The sequence below is a fragment of the Nelumbo lutea genome, chromosome 2 (assembly GCF_056320005.1).
Source record: "Nelumbo lutea isolate HS-2025 chromosome 2, American lotus-T2T, whole genome shotgun sequence".
Classification (NCBI taxonomy): domain Eukaryota; kingdom Viridiplantae; phylum Streptophyta; class Magnoliopsida; order Proteales; family Nelumbonaceae; genus Nelumbo; species Nelumbo lutea.
The window spans coordinates 95,850,490-95,875,444 of record NC_142685.1 but is presented as its reverse complement, the minus strand read 5'-3'; the positions used below and the strand labels follow the sequence as shown (position 1 = coordinate 95,875,444).

The window sequence follows — 24,955 nt, the reverse complement described above, 5'->3', positions numbered from 1 at the left end:
ATGTGTAATTTGACAAATAAACTTTAGGGGGTCATAGAAGGAATAAGATGAATTAGGGGGATATATGTGAAAAGAAAACGGAGGAAGTAGATCTCTTTCTGATCATTTTGCACCACTCCAAATACAGAGACTTTGGATCCAAACCATGGAACTGCAACCTATTTGTAGTGTGGCCACCGGACCACATGTAAACCCCTGATTCCCCATTCATGTGTACAATCTATATATATAAAATGGTCTTGCCATGTCAAGAGCCCTATCATTGCTTCAAACCCCCCTTTCTAGTTTTATGTTTTTTTTGAATTTTTTATTTTTTTAGTTCTATATAATTATCCATTAAACCAATAAGGAAATCACATATGCTTAACTATTTCTAATAACTATAAAGAAAGAGGGATTTGTTTTTCTAATGTTTAGCTAAGTGGCACCACTTCCCCCTAAATTGTTTCTAATTCCTATTTATCTCATAAATTATCTCTAATTTAGTAGAGAGATTCTCTCCTAAACTATCTCTAATTCCGGTTTATCCTCTCTCCCACTATTTATCTATATTTCATCAGCTCCTACTCCTGTTCTTGCTGTCATTCTTCATGGCAACTGCGACCTCATCACCAATCATGGCAAAGCCCGACTGCCCAGACAAATGTGGCAACATCACCGTTCCCTACCCATTCGGATTGGGGACGGATCCAAGCTGTTATAGAGAAGGTTTTCAACTACTCTGCAACCACACCTTCACCCCTCCCAAATTGTTTTTGCAAAATATTTCCATTTGGGAAGACACAGACAGAGAAGGAGTTGAATGGTATGGCCACAGAATTGATAAACTAGTGGAAGTTGAAGAAATATCGTTACAAGGTCAGTTGCGGGTCTATTCCTTCATGAATTATCGTTGTTACGACGATTCGTTTGTTGTTAGCCATAAGGCCCTTAACACGTCTTTGATCAGTGTGGATATGAGGGGTACGCCCTTTGCTCTTTCCGATACCGGCAACATATTAACGGGCATCGGTTGTGGAATTCTTGCCGGCGTTGATTCCGGAAACGGATGCTACAGTCGTTGTAAAGATAAAAACGGGATGCTCAATGGGACTTATCCACGGATGGGTTACTGCCAGACCACCATCACTACTAAGGGGCTAAAGTATTTTGATGGGATTCTGACTGGCGTATACCAGTTTTATAGAAGTTTCAGTCCCTGCGCATACTCTTTCGTGGCCGACTACAAGTGGTACAACTTTTCCATAGACCACCTCTCTGGCTTTGATTTCTACACAAGAAACAGAGGCATGGTTCCAACAATATTAGACTGGGCAATAGAGAACGACTCGTGCAAAAACATTACAATGAGAAACACCACCACTTACGCGTGTGGCAACAACAGCGGATGTCATGACTCTCACAACGGTCTTGGATATCTCTGCGAATGTTTGGAAGGCTACCAAGGCAACCCTTATCTTCAAGACGGATGTCAAGGTATGTAATATATTGAAGTCAACTCAACTACCTCTTTACCATGACTATTTCTACAATTTTGATTGTTATTGTTGAATCCAACACAAGATTTTTGTTATAAACGAGTTTCAGATATCAATGAATGTTCGGATCCAACCATGAATGACTGCTTACCATCTCTGATTTGCAAAAATACGGCTGGGAGTTACAATTGCTCTTGCCCATCTGGTACAGTGGGCGACGGAAGACGAAATGGGATTGGTTGCATCTCCACAGGTAATAGCTTAATACTTGATTTAAAATCTTCACATAGTTAACAAATATTGTCTTTCAACTCGGGAATAGCGGATGCACCAGTTCTCCAAATTCGGTTGTCAATTCCATTATGTGTCCAATCTCAACTACCATACGCATACGTCTTCATGTGCATCTGATTATCATGTCAGATTTTGAATGGAGTAAATCTACATCCATCCAATTATTACTAGCTTCCAACATCCAAATCTAAGATTATTGGATTTGGAATCGAATCAGGTATCTAAGTTTGATTCCATTGACAACCTACGTCATTTCAGCCCAGCCCGAGCCTGGGCCTGGATCATGCCTGCAAACTTTGATGTCAAGTTTCGGCCTTGCTCCAGCCCAGCCTAGCCTGGGCCTGGGCCTAGGCTATATCCCTTTATGGGCCCAGGCCTAGGCTATATCTCTTACCATATGTGCAAAGCCTGGCCTGGACCAACCCACAATCACCCCTATCAAGTACCACCTCCAATACCGTTGCCACGAGTCCTATGAACCACTTGGTCCACAACAAGTGTGGACCCTCCAATCCCGTCTAGCAATGTTAGTTTAAGAAGCTTGAAGACCAAGGGTCTGTTTGGCATGTCTTTCCATGCAGTCTTTTAGTTGTTTATAAGTCAGGAAGACTGATTTTCGGTCTATTTCCAATTGGCATTAGAAAGATCTAGCCGCCAAAAGACGGGATGTCGAAAAGATGCGAGAAACCAATTTTGAACTGATTTCGGGAAGCTCCAAATGAAGCTTCTCGCGTCTTTCGCATTTTAATTTTGGCTGAAAAGATGCACGTCTGCCAAACGTGCTTCGGGCTGCTCAGATCTTCATGCAAAAACTCAATGCATTTTTGCATGTGAGAGCTACCAGAAGATCTTCCCAAAATGACGTGCCAAATGGGCCCCAAATTAGCAGAGATTGCCTCTTAATGTTGGTTCCCTTAGATCGACAACCAGCTATCTTCTTCTTTTTCTTTCACAAATAGGGCTTTTGTTCTTTGAACACAGATTGTACATAGAAAACCTAGAAAACCTTTCCAAACAATGAGAAAAAAACCAAACACACATCTATAATCAGTGAACAAGTGATATGCTTATGTGCTTTATATGAATTAACCAAACGCTAACCTTTATATATCTATGATACAAAGAGGAAAGAGGAGAGCTGAGGGATCCTCTCACCACAGAGCTTACAAGACCTTTAATTTTTCAAAATTTAAAAGGGTAAAGACTTAAACATGCCCTGAGTTTTCATAAATTATTTAAATATATCCTGAATTTTCGTAGATTATTTTACTTCAAGCACAAATTCATCAAGAATGTCTTCAATGTCAAAAGCTACGTCACACACTTGTTCCATCCAGGCTTACACTCCTTTGTCACTCTCTTGCCTTGAATCGGCTTCCTTTAGAAAGGCACGTATACTGTCTAATTCATTCCTGAGTTCTCTAATATCTTCTTTCACTCCTTTGGGTTGCTTCACTTGTTCTCTGAGGAGAGAATCAACCTTATTGAGACAAAATCTGACAACAGCCTCCACCATAGTCTCTGCTCTCAGATCTAAAACTTTGATAGCAGTATTGTATAATGTGAAGAAGCTTCAGCTTATGAAGCTCCTACCATTTATTAGTAGTTGAGAGGGAGAATGTATTGCATATTCATCACCAATTTCAAGCTTTCACTTTCAGCTTCCATAACCAATAACAATTTTGAATAATTTTACAGTAAGATCCCACTATGAAGCTCCTACCATTTATTGATTGCCCTTCTCTTCTAACAGTAGCGTGAAGGTCGAGGAATCCAAAGCGTGCCCCACTTTGTACTAACATTTGTCATTCAATGGTTTCCTGGTTCCATTCCTTATTCACTATAAAATAATTTTTCATCAGCATTCCTCTAGTAGGAATGGGAATGAGATTCCAATTCTGTCCAATCAAGTAGTTGTACTCGGAATAGTCCATTCAAATTCCTATTCCTACAAACCAAACAGGATCTAACATGCTCAAGCTGAATCTAAGTGGCTGGTTGTCAATGATTGATCCATGGTGTAACAGGGGAATAAAAGGCGGATAAATTTAGATTAAAATAAGCTAGCGGATAGATAAGCTAGTAGAAAGGGGGAGGTGGATTAAAATAGGGGACCAGCGTTTGAGGGTATCAATAAAAATGAAGTTCAGTGATGGTTGTGGGTTGTAGGTTGTAAACAAAAGAGAAGCTAAAGGAGGGAAAAGGAAAAAGGAGAAGAAGAGAAGGTGAGAGAAATAGCGGGAGAAAGAGAGAGAGAGAGAGAGAGAGAGAGAGAGAGAGAGAGGAAATCATCAAGAATCCAATACATGGACACAGTGCCACACTAGAATACCTTCAATTTCATTTGTTAATCTCCTATTATTAATTGTACAGTGGTATAGTAGACGTTCAAGACTGCTATTATCCTTGAACCCTAATAGATTTCAGGTTCGAAAATAGAAGAAAAAGTATAGAGAAGAGAGGAGGAAGAGAAGAGAGAGCAGTAGAACACAAGGGTTGAAAGGATGGACAGAATCTTAATGTTCTGCCGCCACCACTTCTATTTAGTATTTATAGGTTATGCTAATTACATGGAAAGGACAGATCTGCCCTTAGTATTTACATAACAAATAAAACAAAATAAAGCTGAAATAAATAACAACTGAAATAACAGATTGACCACCAGCTAACCCTAGGACGACTAGAACACATTCTACCCTATGAACACAGTGGGACCATAGGTATGGGGCCCACATCAGTGTTCTCTACAATCCCCCTCAAGTTGGGAATAAATGTTTATCATTCCCAACTTTGATAGATCCGCCTCTAACTTCTTCCTTGGTACAGCTTTGGTGAGGATATCTGTGAGCTGCATGTTGGATGTGATGTACGGGAGACACACTTCTTGTGATGAGACCCTCTCGAGTACAAAATGTCGATCAACTTAAATATGTTTAATTCTGTCATGTTGCACCAGGTTGTGTGCTATATTAATAGCCGCTTGATTATCACAATGCAGCATCAGAGGCTTCTCATACTCAATACCCAACTCCTCAAGTAGTGATCTCAGCCATAGGATTTCAGCCACTCCGTTAGCCATTGACCTGTATTCAGCTTCAGCACTGGATCGGGAGACAACACTCTGTTTTATATTCCTCCAAGAGACAAGGTTACCTCCCACAAGGGCACAATATTCAGAGGTAGACCTTCTGTCATCAACACTCCCAGCCCATTCGGCATCTGTATAGACCTCCACCTTCATGTGATTATTGTTCTTGAACAGTATACCTCTACCCAAGCATCTCTTCAAGTATGTCAATATTCTTTCTGCTACAAGAAGATGTGTGGTCTTAGGAGAATGCATGTACTGGCTGACAACACTAAATGCATAACTGATATCTGGCCGAGTGAGGCAGAGATATAGAAGCTTTCCCACTAATCGCTGGAACATAACCTTGTCTTCAAGAGGCTCCCCACTCTCTGCACTAATCCTGTGGTTCTGTTCAATGGGTGTATCTACAGGCTTGACTCCTAACTTTCCAGTTTCCGCCAACAAATCTAGGACATATTTCCTTTGAGAGACAAATATCCCTTGTTTAGATCTAGCAACCTCAATACCCAAAAAATACCGAAGTGCACCAAGATCTTTCACCTCAAACTCTTGATGAAGGAGCTGTTTGAGGGACTCAATCTCATGGCTATCATTTCCTGTCACCACAATATCATCAACGTATACTGCAAGTAGTGTCAGAGAAGACTCCACCCTCTTGATGAATAGGGTTTGATCTGATTGGGCCTGTACATAACCGAACTTCCCAAGGGCTAGTCTGAATCTATCGAACCAAGCTCTAGGTGACTGTTTCAAACCATACAATGCCTTATTGAGTCGGCAGACCTTCTTACCTGTCTCTGTATCATAGAATCCAGGAGGCACCGTATGTAAACCTCTTCCTGTAGGTCTCCATTCAGAAAAGAATTTTTAACGTCCATTTTGTACAAAGGCCAAGTGTGGCTTGTTGCAAGAGATAATAGAACTCGAATGGTGGTCATCTTGGCTACCGGGGAAAATGTCTCCAAGTAATTTATACCATAAGTCTAGGTGAACCCTTTTGCAACTAGCCGAGCTTTATACCTCTCAATCGAGCCGTCCGCATTGTGCTTCACAGTAAATACCCATCTGCAACCAACTGGTTTCTTTCCTTTGGGCAGATCAACTAGCTCCCAGGTGTTATTTTTTAACAGGGCATCCATTTCAGCCTGCATTGCATCTTTCCACTTTGGGACAGATAGGGCTTTTTGCACTGTTCTTGGAATAGGGACATTGGCAACGGAAGTAAGATAGGACCTGTAGGTGGGAGATAAGCGATCATAGGATAAAAACTGGGAAATACAGTGGGCTGTAGATGTGGTACAATGCTGTTTCCCCTTACGAACGACAATGGGAAGGTCAAGGTCATCTGCAGGAGGTGAAGTGGCAACAATGGAAGAAGTCTCTATGGGCCATGGGACTATAATACATAGACTTAGAGCCGCAGAAGAGATTGGAGTTGGCCTGGACTACTGATGACCAGGATCAACCTGCCTGCATCACCTGTGATAGACCCTCAACTCCTTGTCCCTTTGACCACCCTCATTATGGTAGCCCTCATCACCCAATGGAATAGGTAAGGGAACAACCCCAAAAGTATGAACCCTACCCTTACTGCGCTCCCCCTGAAGAAAGTGACCCAAATCCCGACTCGCACTGCTCTCCCCCTGAGGAGAAACCCGAGAATAATAGGGTGTCTCCTCAAAGAAAGTGACATCCATGGAGACAAATCTTTTCCCTGCGACAGGATCATAGCAGCAATAGCCCTTTTGATTTTGCGCATAACCAAGAAAATTGCATTTGAAGGTTTTTGGTTTGAATTTGGAGTGATGGGGTCCGAGATGCTGAACAAAACAAGTACAACCAAATGTTTTAAGGGGAACAGTGAACAACTCCTCATCTAGGTATAAAAGGGAAAAAGGAGATGACATATCAAGAACCCGGGAAGGAACCCAATTAATAAGATATACCACCGTGAGGATAGCATCACCCCAGAATCGAATAGGGACATTGGAGGTAAACATAATACTTCTAGCCACCTCCAAGATGTGCCTATTCTTCCTTTCTACAACCCCATTCTGATGAGGTGTATGAGGGCAAGTGCTCTGGTGGATAACCCCATGATTAAGAAGGTAAGATGCCAATGGCTTAGCAAAGTACTCCTTTGCATTATCAGATCTAAGAACTTTGATCTTGGCATCAAACTGGGTTAGGATCATTTGGTGAAAGTTTTGGGTCAGGGCGGGAACCTCATCTCGTGAACGCATAAGATAAACCCAAGAAAACCGGGTATGGTCATCAACAAATAACAAAAAATATCTGTACCCACCCATAGAAGGGATGTGATATGTCCCCCAAACATTCGTATGCACAAGATCAAAAGGACGATTACTCCTTTTATTACTCAATGAATAAGAGTCTCTACAATGTTTAGCAAACTCACAACTTTCACATTGCAACTGGGACAACTCAACAAACTTAAACAAAGTAGGAAACAAACTCTTTAAGGACCGAAAAGACAAATGACCCAATCAGTTATGCCAAAGCATAACCGAACTCACACTCTAGGAAACAAGTGACTTCTTATCCACTGACTCTTCCCGACGAGAACTCTCCCCAAGTAAATAGATATCATTCGTCTCACGACCAATCCCAATCACCATCTTCGTCTCCAGGTCCTGAAAAACACACCGGTCAGGGAAGAAAGTTATTGAGAAGTTGATGTAAGACAGAAGACAAGGAGATGGTATCCGATAGCTTGACGTCACCCTTTCTAGAAATGGGGACAAGAGAGCCATCAGCAATAGATACTTTATCCCTACCAGAAGATAAATGATAAGTGGTAAACAATGAAGGCAAGCTAGTCATATGATTGGATGCACTTGAATCTATTACCCAACAGGGTTCAGTAGTACCTGGAGCTGAGGCATGATAGGCTGAGGCTCGAGTACCTGAATGTGCGAAAGCAGATGTGGCAGGGGCTAATGGTGACTGCGGTGGCTGAGTTGAGTTCCCAACTTCCTTTTCCACCTATATAAGGGCAGCCCGAACTGCAGCTAAGGTATCTAAGAATGTGCCTCTTGTGCCAGACAAGGATGCTGAATCAGTATTCACGGCCACATGAGCATTACCCATCTTGCTTCTCAACTTTGTCGAGACCAAATGAGGATGCAGTTTCCAACATGTTTCTTTTGTGTGTTTGAGTTTCTTACAATGCTCACATACCATATAACTGCAATCCCCAAAACCGCCTTTGGTCTGATTTTTAGACTCCATTTCGGTCAAGAACCAGTAGTCTCAAAATTAGGGTTACTACAGTCAAAGAACAGCACTGGGACTATCAATCACAACCAAAAATCAGTATTCACGGTATATGTGCATGAAACAGGTATAAGTCTGATCTGAAACCAATTAGCAAACACAACAGCAACATTCCGTACAGTTTTCACCCCTTAAAAAGAGTTTGAAACCACAAAAAAATCTGAAAACAACTTGGAGAATAATCTGATATGCTGAAGCAGAATTAGGGTTTCAATCAGTCCTTAAAAAAATCCTCAACCGCACATTTTAGGCAGTACCGTACATATTAGAGTTGTGGTAGGGTTAATATGAAACCCTAAAATTGATCAGTGCTGAGGTGAAAACTTAAGAAGAGCTTCACAGGTAGATCACAAGGCTCGGCCCAGCATTAGGGTTTGTCGCAAGATTATTAGGGTTTGCAGCAAGATCAATATCAAGCCCTAGAGTAGAAGAAAAGAACCCTAAGGCAGTTCAGCCCAATAGTTGGGTTTGCCGTAGGGTTAAGACAAAACCCTAGAGAACAGAGAGAAGAAAACCCTAGAATGATTCGGTCACCCTTTCTAGATAGGTCCAACCTATCTTCTCTGATAGTACTTCTCTTAGAAAATAAAATAACTTACAAGAGAATGTTGTTCGCTGCCTTCTAAGGTTACCTGAACCATAGCCTTCTCTGATTCTTCCTGTTCACCAACACTCTCCAACCGTGGCAAGTCTTCAACAGTTGCTAAACCCTCTGGCGATCTCCAAGGATCAGTCAACGAACTCTACTTTCTCAACTTCCAGCCCTAGATGGTTCTCATGTGGTCGGCTGGACTAGACTCACATGAGAAACCCTAACCTTGCTTTGATACCAAGTAGACATTCAAGACTGCTATCAGCCTTGAACCCTAATAGATTTCAGGTTCAAAAATAGAAGAAAAAGTATAGAGAAGAGAGGAGGAAGAGAAGAGAGAGCAGTAGAACACAAGGGTTGAAAGGAGGGATAGAATCTTAATGTTCTGCCGTCACCACTTCTATTTAGTATTTATAGGTTATGTTAATTACATGGAAAGGACAGATATGCCCTTAGTATTTACTTAACAAATAGAACAAAATAAAGCTGAAATAAATAACAACTGAAATAACAGATTGACCACCAGCTAACCCTAGGATGACTAGAAAACATTCTACTCTACGAACACAGTGGGACCATAGCTGTAGGGCCCACATCATTGTTCTCTACAATCCCCCTCAAGTTGGGAATAAATGGTTATCATTCCCAACTTGGATAGGTCCGCCTCTAACTTCTACCTTGGTACAGTTTTGGTGAGGATATCTGCGAGCTGCATGTTGGATGTGATGTACGGGAGACACACTTATTGTGATGAGACCCTCTCGAGTACAAATGTTGATCAACTTCAATATGTTTAGTTCTGTCATGCTGCACCGGGTTGTGTGCTATATTAATAGCCGCTTGATTATCACAATACAACATCAAGGGCTTCTTATACTCAATACCCAACTCCTCAAGTAGTGATCTCAGCCATAGGATTTCAGCCACTCCGTTAGCCATTGACCTATATTCAGTTTCAGCATTGGATTGGGAGACAACACTTTGTTTTTTACTCCTCCAAGAGACAAGGTTACCTCCCACAATGGCACAATATCCAGAGGTAGACCTCCACTTTCATGTGATTATTGTTCTTGAACAGTATACCTCTACCCGGGCATCTTTTCAAGTATGCTAATATTCTTTCTACTGCAAGAAGATGTGTGGTCCTAGGATAAAGCATGTACTAGCTAACAACACTAAATGCATAACCGATATCTGGACGAGTGAGCAGAACCTTTCCCACTAATTGCTGGAACATAACCTTGTCTTCAAGAGGCTCCCCACTCTCTGCACTAATCCTGTGGTTCTATTGAATGGGTGAATCCGCAGCTTGACTCCTAACTTTCCAGTTTCCGCCAACAAATCTAGGACATATTTCCTCTGAGAGACAAATATCTCTTGTTTATATCTAGCAACCTCAATATCCAAAAAATACCGAAGTGCACCAAGATCTTTCACCTCAAACTCTTGATGAAGGATCTGTTTGAGGGACTCAATCTCATGGCTATCATTTCCTGTCACCACAATATCATCAACATATACTGCAAGTAGTGTCAGAGAAGACTCCACCCTCTTGATGAATAGGGTATGATCTAACTGGGCCTGTACATAACCGAACTTCCCAAGGGCTAGTCTGAATCTATCGAACCAAGCTCTAGGTGACTGTTTCAAACCATACAATGCCTTATTGAGTCGGCAGACCTTCTTACCTGTCTCTGTATCATAGAATCCAGGAGGCACCATATGTAAGCCTTTTCCTGTAGGTCTCCATTCAGAAAAGCATTTTTAACGTCCATTTTGTACAAAGGCCAAATGTGGCTTGCTGCACGAGATAATAGAACTCGAATGGTGTTCATCTTGGCTACCGGGGCAAAGGTCTCCAAGTAATTTATACCATAAGTCTGGGTGAACCCTTTTGCAACTAGCCGAGCTTTATACCTCTCAATGGAGCCATCCGCATTGTGCTTCACAGTAAATACACATCTGCAACCAACTGGTTTCTTTCCTTTGGGCAGATCAACTAGCTCCCAGGTGTTATTTTTTAACAGGGCATCCATTTCAGCCTGCATTGCATCTTTCCACTTCGGGACGGATAGGTCTTCTTGCACTGTTCTTGGAATAGGGACATTGACAACGGAAGTAAGATAGGACCTGTAGGTGGGAGATAAGCGATCATAGGATAAAAACTGGGAAATACAGTGGGCTGTAGATGTGGTACAATGCCGTTTCCCCTTACGGACGACAATGGGAAGGTCAAGGTCATCTGCAGGAGGTGAAGTGGCAACAATGGAAGAAGTCTCTGTGGGCCATGGGACTATAATACCTAGACTTAGAGCCGTAGAAGAGATTGGAGTTGGCCTGGACTACTGATGACCAGGATCAACCTGCCTGCATCGCCTGTGATAGACCCTCAACTCCTTGTCCCTCTGACCACCGTCACTATGGTAGCCCTCATCACTCAATGGAATAGGTAAGGGAACAACCCCAAAAGTATGAACCCTACCCTCTCTGCGCTCCCCCTGAAGAAAGTGACCCAAATCTCGACTCGCACTGCTCTCCCCCTGAGGAGAAACCCGAGAATAATAGGGTGTCTCCTCAAAGAAAGTGACATCCATGGAGACAAATCTTTTCCTTGAGACAGGATAATAGCAGCAATAACCCTTTTGATTTTGCGCATAACCAAGAAAATTGCATTTGGAGGCGTTTGGTTCGAACTTGGAGTGATGGGGTCCGAGAAGCTGAACAAAACAGGTACAACCAAATGTTTTAAGGGGAACAATGAACAACTCCTCATCTAGGTATAGAAGGGAAAAAGGAGATGACATATCAAGAACCCGGGAAGGAACCCGATTAATAAGATATACCGCCGTGAGGATAGAATCACCCCAGAAGCGAATAGGGACATTGGAGGTAAACATAATACTTCTAGCCACCTCCAAGATGAGGTGTATGAGGGCAAGTGCTCTGGTGGATAACCCCATGATTAAGAAGGTAAGATACCAATGACTTAGCAAAGTATTCCTTTGCACTATCAGATCTAAGAACTTTGATCTTGGCATCAAACTAGGTTAGGATCATTTGGTGAAAGTTTTGGGTCAGGGCGGGAACCTCATCTCGTGAACGCATAAGATAAACCCAAGAAAACCGGGTATGGTCATCAACAAATAACAAAAAATATCTGTACCCACCCATAGAAGGGATGTGATATGGCCCCCAAACATCCGTATGCACAAGATCAAAAGGACGATTACTCCTTTTATTACTCAATGGATAAGAGTTTCTACAATGTTTAGCAAACTCACAGCTTTCACATTGCAACTGGGACAAATCAACAGACTCAAACAAAGAAGGAAACAAACTCTTTAAGGACCGAAAAGACAAATGACCCAATCAGTTATGCCAAAGCATAACCGAACTCACACTCTGGGAAACAAGTGACTTCTCATCCACTGACTCTTCCCGACGAGAACTCTCCCCGAGCAGATAGGTCTCATTCGTCTCACGACCATTCCCAATCACCCTCTTCGTCTCCAGGTCCTGAAAAACACACCGGTCAGGGAAGAAAGTTACTGAGCAGTTCTTGTAAGACAGAAGACAAGGAGATGGTATCCGATAGCTTGACGTCACCCTTTCTAGAAATGGGGACAAGAGAGCCATCAGCAATAGATACTTTATCCCTACCAGAAGATAAATGATAAGTGGTAAACAATGATTTAATCAGTCCTTAAAAAAAATCCTCAACCGCACATTCTTGGCAGTACCGTACAGATTAGACTTGTGGTAGGGTTAATATGAAACCCTAAAACTGATCAATGCTGAGGAGAAAACTTAAGAAGAGCTTCACAGGTAGATCACAAGGCTCGGCCCAGCATTAGGGTTTACCGCAAGATTATTAGGGTTTGCAGCAAGATCAATATCAAGCCCTAGAGTAGAAGAAAAGAACCCTAAGGCAGTTTGGCCCAACAATAGGGTTTGCCGCAGGGTTAAGACAAAACCCTAGAGAATAAAGAGAAGAAAACCCTAGAATGATTCAGCCACCCTTTCTGGATAGGTCCAACCTATCTTCTCTGATAGTACTTCTCTTAGAAAATAAAATAACTTACAAGAGAATGTTGTTCGTTGCCTTCCAAGGTTACCTGAACCCTAGCCTTCTCTAATTCTTCTTGATCACCAATACTTTGCAACCGTGGCAAGTCTTCAACAGTTGCTAAACCCTCTGGCGATATCCAAGGATCAGTCAACGAACTCTACTTTCTCAACTTCCATGCTTAGATGGTTCTCATGTGGTCGGCTGGAATAGACTCACATGAGAAACCCTAACCTTGCTCTGATACCAAGTAGACATTCAAGACTGCTATCAGCCTTGAACCCTAATAGATTTCAGGTTCAAAAATAGAAGAAAAAGTATAGAGAAGAGAGGAGGAAGAGAAGAGAGAGTAGTAGAACACAAGGGTTGAAAGGAGGGACAAAATCTTAATGTTTTGCTGCCACCACTTCTATTTAGTATTTATAGGTTATGCTAATTACATGGAAAGGACAGATCTTCCCTTAGTATTTACATAACAAATAGAACAAAATAAAGCTGAAATAAATAACAACTGAAATAATAGTTTGACCACCTGCTAACCCTAGGATGATTGTAACACATTCTACCCTACGAACATAGTGGGACCATAGCTGTGGGGCCCACATCAGTGTTCTCTACAGGTACAATTCATAAACTCTACATGTTTCCTTCACCTAGCCATAGTCTTATAAACTCTATGTATGAGAAATGAGAGACAATGCGATAAATAATATGTGGGTTTGTTTTGGTTTTTTTTTTTTTTGAAAATTTAAGGTATGATGAAGAGTAAAAATGCCCTTTTTTATATTCCCAAGTATATTTATTTAAGCCTATTTAAAAAACACATTGTTATGTTTAAGTTAATTTAGGAAAACTTAGGGTATGTTTAAATCTTTTACCCAAATTAATACCATCTCAGGTTTTAATTATCCCTTAATAAAATCCATCATTACTCAAATAAAGCCCTCTCAAGCATTAATTGTTTCTAATAAAATTCATTATTACTTTTCATGTCATAGTTGTTTTTAATAAAATCCATTATTACTCTCTCTCTCTCTCTATATATATATATATACATATATATTCGTCCCCCCCAATAGTCAATGCTTGTAACATTTTCCCTTCACTATTATCCTAATTTTCTATTAAATTTCTTTGACTCTCTTATCCTTTATTCTCAGTTTGGAAGGAGTACAAATGCAAATTTGTAGAGTGTAAAACCTTATTTTTTTTATTATTTTGTATGTATTTGCACTCTACAAATTTACATTTATACTCCTTCCAAACTGAGCCTTAGGCTTTCTCTAATATAGTAGGGATTTAAAATTAATTGATTGAATTAAGTTAAAGGCCAAACCAAAACCAAACCTAAAATAGACCTTAGCCAAGATTCAACGTGATGTCAAAGTACAAAACCCAAATAGGGGTGCAACTTGGGTAGGGAATTTGATAAATTTTCAATGGTCCCTGAATACCACATTCCTGAAATCAGAGCCTAATCCCGATTGGAGTAAAAAGTGATCACCCCTGTCCTAAAATCAGAACCTAACCAAATTTCTACAAAATCCCAGGCATTGCTTGGATTTAATTAGTTGATAGTTTAGTAAAATCAAGCACGAACCCCTAAAACAAATATACCAAGCTGAACCTATTTAGCTGATGTGATTTTTAAAATGAAACCTAATTTGGAAAAGAGAATAGTAGACAAAACATTAAAAAAAATGTGTCCAATTTCTACAAGTCTATTCAAATTATCTGCATTAGAAAAGAAATGTATCTGTCGTTATAGATAAATTGAAAATAAAATAAAAACCATTTTTAGATGGAGCCCATTCACAGAAAAAGGGAGAAGGATCAAACACCACATTAATACCACTAATATCCTAAGAAAAATAGAGAAAACAAGAATAATATAAGATTAGGTGGTGGTGTTTCAAAAAGATTGGATTTGGTTGGGTTTACTTGAGCAAGAGAGGAACATATACTAGTAAGGGAGGTAAGAAAGAGAGAGGAAAACATTGTGCTATAATGGGTTGGGAGTGGATGGTGAGACTAGGGCTGATAATCTTGACCCTAACCCATTTGACCCACCCACCTTGGAACCCACCCAATCTATTGGTGGTTCAATATGGGTCGAGTGACCCATTAGGGCCAGTAGAAAAGGGTTAGGGTGGGTTGGGTCGAGAGTACCCATTAGGGTCAAGATGGGTTGGGTCAAAGTCAACTATACTTGCCAAATCTCAAAAACAAAAAGTTGTAGTGATTCAAACTCATGCCTCCTATAGTGGCAACATCTCATTAAACTTCCAAACCACTATGCCACATTTCATTTTGAGATTAAAGGTAAAATAAAATAGATTTTATTAACTTTCGAGTTCACATGCAATTTTATACAAAAGCAATTTCACAAAAGCAATTTTATGAAAAAGACTTATGAAAGCATTTTTATAAAAGTACTTTTATGAAAATAGTTTTACACAAAAGCACTTTTATAAAAATACTTTTATGAAAATAGTTTTACACAAAAGCACTTTTATAAAAGTACTTTTTGAAAAACTTTTATGAAAGCATAAAAGCACTTTTACAAAAATTATTTACACAAAGTACTTTTACGAAAGTACCTATACAAAAATAATTTATAAAAGTACTTTTACAAATATAAAAGTACTTTTATAAAAAGTACAAGAAGCCACCATTTTTTAATGGTGGAGATTACAGGAAGCCACCATTTTTTAATCTGTAGCTTCATTTTGCCTATAAAAATGAAAAGCCACCATTTTTTGCATTGTTTGGGCATCTATTCTATTGTACAGGAAGTAGTCGGGAAGGAAAAGAAATTCTATCTTGAGGTTTCGTACTTCACTTGAATGATTGAATCATTTTATTGATGTTGGTTTATGTTTGTGGTCTTGTGGGTTAGTGGGACTTCTTTACCCCTCTATTCCTCATATATTTTTTCTTTCTTTTCAAATGCATCAAGGCACAGTAATATTTGAGCTATTCTCTCATCCACTTGAAATTTCCAATTTCAAGGTTGATGCATATAACTTTAACACTACAAAAGATGGTCCATTTTATATTTTATTTAGCGTTGTCGTTTGCTTGATTCCTTGGAAATGGCTTTTCAAGTAATAAAACTATATGAACACATTTTGTAGAACAAAAAATACTCAAGATGAGAGTGATTCAGGGTCATAAGTGCAGATAACATGCACAACCAAACCCACAAAGAAAAGAATAGTCTACTGGTGACTCAAAAGTTGTTGCCATGAAGGTTTCATGTTGAGAATAGGTTTAGCTAGGCAAGCAATTGAGGGTAAAAACAACAGATTCAAAGGCATCATACAAGCAGTTTTGCAGAATAGATGCTCTAGCCATCATTGCCAAACCTATCTCAACAATGTTTCAATTCATTCAGCAAAGCCATTTTGTTGGTTAGTATGAAGATAGGATTTACAATGAGTAATATACTAGTTGAATGAAAGGGCCCAAGTAAAGGTTGACGCTTTGTACTACCATTAGTTTAACAATTTTTCAACTTGATTTTTTAAATTGAATAAATAGATTAAGCATTTAAGATTTGCTTTTCATTGGGAAAAATCCAAATGAACTTGGGCTCGATTTGGAAAGAGTACAAATGCAAATATGTAGAGCGCAAAACCTTATATTTTGTATTATTTTGTATAGATTTGTACTATATATATTTGTACAATGCAAATACATAAAAAATAATAAAAATATAAGGTTTTGCACTCTATACATTTGCATTTGTACTCCTAGGGTCAGTTTGGAAAGAGTACAATTACAAATATGTGCAGTGCAAAACCTTGTATTTTGAATTATTTTGTATATATTTGTACTGTACATATTTGTATTTGTACTCCTTCCAAACTGAACCTTAGTAAAAATATCCACAAAAAGAATGTAATATCTCTAACCTTCAAAGGTGACATAAAGAAGAGGGTCCCTAAACATTGAAGTACAATATCCCAAGTGGACAAGTAAAAGAGAATGGAAAGCTATGACTCATGCCAAGAGGGCTTGAACTACAAATAGAGAAATTATTTGAAACTAGTAGCTATTTCTTAGAAAGCACAAAAGATGCCATATGATGGCTAGGATGGCCTAACCATTTCTGCCAAATAGTAATGCAAACGCATTTTCTAACCATAGTGGAAGCAAGATTCAATGGCTTATAGTTGATATAAACCTCATTTACGAGGACCTAATTCTCTCTATCACATTGTAACTATGGGGTGTGAAGTAAATGACCTTCTCAATAAGTGAATGTGAATAACATAGGCACCCTTCCAAAGTAACTCAGGTTAGTTGAATTGCGATGGCTGCGTTGTTGGCTGTGGAACCAATGATAATATTCCATGCTAATAAATAAATTCATAGGCCCCACTGTGAGAGGTGCAGGACTCATGCATTTTATTATTGGCGTGGAAAATTATCATCAATAGCTCATTGAACAACCATCACATTCAGTTAATCCTTCCTCCTTCCAAAAACTGCTAAATAAAGTCATTTTGAGTTTATTTCATCTCATTCAACAAAAAGGTAGGAAACAAATTTAGTCAGTAAAACAAAAAATGCCCTAGGTAGATAACACTATACTTTTCTGTTATTATTTTAAATGTGAAAGAGTGTTAGGATGTAGAGAATATAATTAATTGTTTTTACATGCCTTTCTTATGAAACAAGAAGCAAGTATAAACTACCCACATGCAATAGAAATATAAACAACAAATATTCTATGATTGATCTAGTGAATAATATCCCTATCTAAATAGTTGATGTGTAATGAGGGTGTTGCACTTGTTAAAATGCTTTTTGTTGGAGGTAGATGCCTTCCTTTTGGAATCTTATGACTTTTGCACCATTTACAAAGGATTTTTAAGTTGTTTTCTCCCAATTCTCTTGATTACCTCTTTTTCTTAGCAGGACTACTCTAATCTATGATGTTGTATCAGCACTTTTCTTACTATTTCTTTTTAATGATCTAATTGTAATATAAGCATTTATAAATGAAATTTGCTTTTTAGGCTTTATGTAGCAAGGGTCTTCAAGAAAAAGTTGCCTCTTGATATTACCTTTATAAATTATAAAACCACTTAAGCATTAATAAACAAGATTCTTAGCTCACCACTCTATATCTGCACACATACATGACGCGTGCCTGATCAAAGACTTTTGAACAAAGTTAACACATGGGATTTGCTGCATTAAAATCTTCTATTTGTTGGTTTCCTCTTATTTATTATGTTACTCTTAACCAATTATCTTCCATGGATCATGCAGGTGTATGTTTAGGTATGGTGTTACTTCTATCCAGTTATTGGTTGTACCATGTTTTGAAGAAAAGACAAATAAAGAAACGAAAAGAAAATTTTTATAAAAAAAATGGTGGTTTGCTATTAGAACAACAAATTTCATCAAAAGAAGGCAATGTCGAGAAAATAAAAGCTTTTACAGCAGATGAATTAGCAAAGGCAACTAATCAATATAATGAAAATCGAATTCTTGGTCAAGGGGGACAAGGTACAGTTTATAAAGGTATGCTATCAGATGGAAGAATTGTGGCAATCAAGAAATCCAAGATGGAGGATGAAGGTCAACTTGAACAATTCATTAATGAGGTTGTCATACTTTCTCAAATCAACCATAGGAATGTGGTTAAATTGTTGGGTTGTTGTTTAGAGACAGAAATTCCTCTATTAGTTTATGAATTCATCATTGGTGGAACTCTTTTCTACAATATTCATTATCAAAATGAGGATTTCTTATTAACATGGGACAATCGCTTAAGAATTGCCATGGAAGTTTCAGGAGCAATTGCTTACTTACATTCAGCAACTTCAATACCAATTTACCACAGAGACATAAAATCTTCAAACATCCTCTTAGATGACAAAGGTAGGGCTAAGGTGTCTGATTTTGGGACTTCAAGATCAATTGCAATTGATAAGACTCACTTAACCACTATGGTACAAGGGACCTTTGGATATTTGGATCCTGAATATTTTCAGTCAAGTCAACTCACGGACAAAAGTGATGTTTATAGCTTTGGGGTTGTTCTTGTGGAGCTCCTAACAGGGGAGAAGCCAATATCTTTTACTAGACCATTAGAAGGGAGAAACATTGTGACTTATTTTATTTCTGCAATAATGGAGAACCATCTTTTTGAAATTCTTGATGCTCAAGTCTTAAAAGATGGTAGAGAGTATGAACTCCAAAAGGTTGCCAACATTGCAAAAAGATGCTTGAGCTTAAATGGAAAGGAAAGGCCAACAATGAAAGAAGTTGCATTGGAGCTCGAGGGATTAAGGAGGTTCGAAGGATATTCTCATGTTGAACGAAACATTCATGGGGTGGAATGCATCATAGATAAACCAATAGGCCTTTGGGATACAAGTTCAACTTCAACAGGATGCAAAAGTATGGAGAACAGTTTCAAAACACAAGTTGATGAGCAACCACTACTGCATAATCCATCCCTATAGTCATCTTTACTAATATATAGATATTAAAGATATTCAACTTCGGTTGTTGTATTCTAAAGAGTATTGCATTTGTGTTGTATGTCCTCTCTCTACTTATCTATACCCATATGTCCTTATTGTTTCACCATAGGTGTGTTTTATACCATTTAGTTGTATGATCTATATTTTACTCTTGATATATTTGAGATATGAATAGTTTCTTAAAAGAATAATCTTTTAGCAATTAATTCGCACATCCAAGCTAATGGATTTCTAGTTGGTTAAAGTTGACTATTAGCATTCTTTTCCTAATATATTATTCACTTGGTATGTGTAATTTGACAAATAAACTTTAGGGGGGTCATAGAAGGAATAAGATGAATTAGGGGGTTATATGTGAAAAGAAAACGGAGGAAGTAGATCTCTCTCTGATCATTTTACACCACTCCAAATACAGAGACTTTGGATCCAAACCATGGAACTGCAACCTATTTGTGGTATGGCTAGGCGGATCACATGTAAACCCCTGATTCCCTATTTGTGTACAATCTATATATATAAATTGGTCCTGCCATGTCAAGAGCCTTCTCATTGCTTCAAACCCCCCTTTCTAGTTTTATGTTTTTTTGAATTTTTTACTTTCTTAGTTCCACATAATTATCCATTAAACCAATAAGGAAATCACATATGCTTAACTATTTCTAATAACCATAAAGAAAGAGGGATTTGTGTTTCTAATGTTTAGCTAAGTGGCACCACTTCCCCTTAAATTGTCTCTAATTCCTATTTATCTCCTAAATTATCTCTAACTCCTATTTATCTCATAAATTATCTCTAATTTAGTAGAGATTCTCTCCTAAACTATCTCTAATTCCGATTTATCATCTCCCTCACTGTTTATCTATATCTATCTAAAGAAAGTTTCAATTAAAAAATTCAGAACTATTTAAATAATATTCATATTATTGATAATTCTATATTTTTACAAAATTCATCATGAAATTATGTAGTAACAATATAAGTTATAATTTTATGAACTATTCAATTTAAACATTATTCAAATAATAACAATTTAACATTAAAAACTAAAACATTATTTAAATATTTCAATACCTAAAAATCTCAAATAAAAAATATTAAAAATAGATAAATAATATAACAAAAGGTTTAATATTACATAATAACATTAAAATAAATAAAATTCAAATAATTTTTTTTTAAATATTTTAAATACTATTTAATTATTTAAATAACAAAATATTTCACATGACAAAATTAACTAATTTAGATATTTAACATGACAAAATTTTAGTTATTGTTATTATTATAATTAATAACCAAATACAAATGGGGGAACAAAATATTATAATGTTAGAAAATGAAATTATTCATTAATTTATATTGAAAAATAAAAGATAAATTAGTGTATTTTTGTTAGTAAACTGCCAAATAAAAAATATATTTAATAACAATTTAAATAATTTGATAAATCCCCATAGTTACAAAAATGTAATAAAATTTTCAAAAATTTCCATAAAACTACATTTTCGTAAACTAACATATTTGAAATTAAAAGATATAAAGTATTTGAAAGTTTAATTAAAATGCATTAAATAATTATTGAAATTTATTAGAGTATTTTGGAAATTTTAGGAAAATTTATTACATATGACAGATTTTGGAAAACCATTAAAAAATTATGTAATTTTCATTACAAATTATTGAAAATTATTAAAGATAAATGACTATGTGACGTGGAAAACTATAATATGAACAAATAATTACACAAATTATTATGATAAATTAGTATAATATTGGAAAAGGGAAATTATTGGTTAGTTTATATTAGAAATTATAAGATAAATTAGTATAATTCTATAAGTAAACCATATAAAAAGAAAATACATTATTTAATAAAAAATTTAATAAATTTCAAAATTACACAAGTACAATAAATTTTCCAAAATTTTCATAAAGTTAGATTTTTTAGTATTAAAGACAATTTAGTGTACATTTAGAAATTTACCATGTGGTTAATACTCAATATATCATTTTGATCATTTCTATCATCAAATTGAATATTGGGTTGACGGGGACAATGTTTTCAAAATTGGATCAAACCAGATGGTTAGACTTGAAAAATTGGGAATTGGACACCGTTTCACCTCAAAACCGCTTTTTCTTCAAAAACCGTTTATTTGTTTAGCGAACCGCTAACCTAGACGGTCGAATCGTCAAACCAGGCAATAATTTTTAGCCTTTTGTTTGTTTTTCTAATTTTTTATTTGTTTTGTCAAAGCGGGTCATCCATTTAAACTAAACAGATAGACCGTTCGACCCCAGAACGGTTCCCTATCCGGTTCCAATTTTAAAAACTTTGGATAGGGAGTGGGTGCCTTTCCTTAAGCTTGGCTTGGTGTGAGGCATGGCTTGGCCCAAGGTTCGGCCCATGGAGTAGCCCAACCCTTGGCACGGCATGGCCCGTGCTGGCTTGAGTCATGGGCCGTGCCAAATTGACCCCCCAAATTATCCTAGAGGAGTGAGGCATGGCCTATGATGCCTCGTGGGTCAGCACAGTATGACTTGCACTTTGTGCAAGCCACATATGAGTCGTGTTATGCTGACCCAGCATGACCCAATTTACACCTCTACTTGAACCTGCCCAATACTAGGAACGAGGCCGGGAAGTTCAAGGATCCTCCATCCTTGATGAGGAGTGGAGTGCATTGCCCTTGAACTCGCCCAACATTGAAGAGTGGTTACCTGGGGATCGGGTGGGAATGGGGTAGAATGTCTTGACTATGGGGCAGGGAAAGGGATGGAGTGCCCTGCCTTGAACCCACCCCGTTATCACTCCTATATAATTGTTAATTATTAGTGGAATTAATAAAAATGTTAGTTTTTGTAATTATTTTTATTTATTTAAAATTAATCAAAATTTTATTTAAAAATAATAAAAATTATTAAAATTACTACAAATTATTAATAAAACTAAATTTATTAAAAAAAATTATTTATTTTCAATTAACATTAAATGAAAAATAAAATTATTAAATCTTTTAGATTTTCCCGTACATTAGACGGGTCCCCACTAGTATAATAGTAAAAAGGAAGAAGGATAGCAAGTTTACTGGACCCAAAGAAAACATTGTCAGATTTGATATAAAAAGAGTTTTGATAAATAACATCTTATTTGCTAGTGATTAGAGTTTATTTGTCAGTTGATTTTTCGATATTATGTATTTTCTATATCATAGTGGAAACATGGTACTCAGACGTCATGACTGATGTACATGAATTCTCATTAATTGCCTCTTATACACGTAGCCATTTTGATGTTCAATGGCTCCCATCCTTTTCCTTTGCCTTGACCTCCTCAACTTCACTCACAAGTTTCATGTCGATGAAAGAATAAAGACAAGCTTCGTTAGCTGTTTGATAATTGTCTTCCTGTTTTCTCTTGACTAGAGGCATATAGTGGCTACCGAAGCTTCCGTTACGTCTATGCCGGGTCAAGGTAGACCCGAACTACATAATCCAATTTTAAAGCATCATACTTAATTGTGTCTATTATTTGTTCCCCTTTCTTCTATCTATCACGATCGCGTAGGTGTTACGGTTATGGCATTCAAAAAGTTAAATAAGATTTTAGTTTTGAAAGTGAGTGCCAGTTGGCAAAGTAATTCAGACCCTAAGAACCATAAGACATTAGGTTTAAAATGAATTCTAGGATGGACGAAGAGCCAAATTGAAGTCCAAGTCGTTGAGTGAAGTCAACGGAAGAAGCACAGCAAAACTGAATAATTGGTTCATTTCATTGAGGAATGGATACAGCCACTTAGAACTTGGAAGATATCTTTTATATATACATGGAATACTCGTGCGAGTAGATTTCCACGTGAGATCTTCCACAACGACCTGTTGTTGCTTTGCTTTTAGAGCCTCATCATAATGGTTTGACTTTCAACAAAGAGACCCACCACAGCACTGTCAACGCCAACAAGTTAAAGTGGGCAGCACTTGAGTCCGGCTTCTATCTGGGCAAGAGTTCATGCACGCACTATTCTACTTCCCGCTCCTCTCTCTCATCACATGCCCACACTGACCCAAACCTTTTTCACTCTCTCTTCCTCTCCGACCGGCGGAAACCAACACTCATCACCGGTGATTGTTAACTATATTTAGCTTCCTAAATTTGCAGTCATACCGAGCTACTCGTTGCTAATAAGCCACAGTCCGAATGTAGGTCAGGTCACGTACTTCTTCGATCAGGTCAAGGTTGGTCCACAACTCATCATCATTGGCCTCCTCATCCTATTTCTCTAGTCATAAGGTTGGTACTTCAATCTCAGTTGGATGACAACCTTCGTACTATAGGTCAAATTGAATGGGGTCTCATCTATCGCGGTCTTGATGGTAATCCGGTAGGCCCATAGGACACTGGGCATCACGGCAACCCACAAACCCTTTGCTCGTGCTAGCCAAGCTTTTAGTCCATAGAGAATCATCTTGTTTATCACCTTAGCTTGTCTATTTGCTAGTGGATGCACTCCGATGCTTAAGTCAGCGAAGAGTTTTGAGAGAGTCAAAAGTGAGAGAACTAGAGAGCTAGTGAACTATGAGAGCTAAATCACGTGTATCCTTCTTAGAAAATGGGGCCGCCTTTATATAGGCATCAGTTGGCATGAGCATCACGCACTGTGTCAAAAATCCCTAGGAGGATGTGACTTACCGATCCAAAGTCCTCAGAGGTTGTTTTGAACAGGGACTAGGCTTTCATGCCTTATTCATTTAACTCCTAAACGATCGGTATGGGAGCTAACTTCCAGACCTAAGGGCATACACTATCTAAAGCAAAAGACGGTTTCATTGTGTTCGTTGGAATTAAAGCAAACAATAATTAAGTGGCTATGGAGACTTTATGTCATATATGGGTCAATTTAGGTCCCCATGTCAGCACCCAATTTTTGCACAGTCTACCGCTTGAACCTCCAAGATACCCCAAACACCAAATCAGACCCTTTCGATCCCTCTGAAACACCCAAAAACCCTAAGAACCCAACTTTCACCCTGAAATCCCTCAGGTCCGCCATTAAACCTACCTGATACCTATTCGATGGCCCAAATCGACCTCCACTTCACCTCAATCATTGGATTGGACACAACCATCAGACCCAATACCTACCAAAACACCCACCTGTGAAATCTCAACCCAAAATACCTTCGTCGCACCAAGATTCCATTTCAAGGTCCTAGATTGACCGGATTACAAATCTACCCGAGCTGGGCCCAATTGGATCAATCTAACCTTACCAATCACCTCAGACTACCCAAAAATGCGGATTCAATAACACCCTTCCAATTTTCTAGAAAATACCGATTCCCAATTCTCTGACCTGTTGTATTTCTTTGTTTTAGAAGCAAAATCAAATAAAAATTTTAATTACAAAGAAGGGATTTCAGTATTCACATTGATAGGAGAGAGGGGTGCCTAACCCCTTCCCTCTCTCCCTCTCAACTTACTCAAATGAGCCTTGCCTTAGCAAAGTGGTATGGAGTCACTATTTATTCTGAGATTATTTTTTACTAAAAGCAAATCAGGGAGCCCCATCACTCCTTGTTAGCTATTTTCTGATGGGTGGTGACTCCATAGCATCAACCATGGAGTGAAGA

The 24,955-nt window shown here is 38.1% G+C and overlaps 1 protein-coding gene across 1 annotated transcript; it reads left to right on the top strand.

The window, feature by feature from the left end:
• On the top strand, positions 1–19,303 carry LOC148872170 (wall-associated receptor kinase 5-like). Its single transcript, XM_088970095.1, has 4 exons — positions 1–4; positions 487–1,476; positions 1,588–1,731; positions 18,102–19,303. Exons 1-4 carry the CDS (start codon positions 1–3, stop codon positions 19,301–19,303), a joined length of 2,340 nt encoding a protein of 779 aa, XP_088826221.1.
• The last annotated feature ends 5,652 nt before the right edge of the window (positions 19,304–24,955 follow it).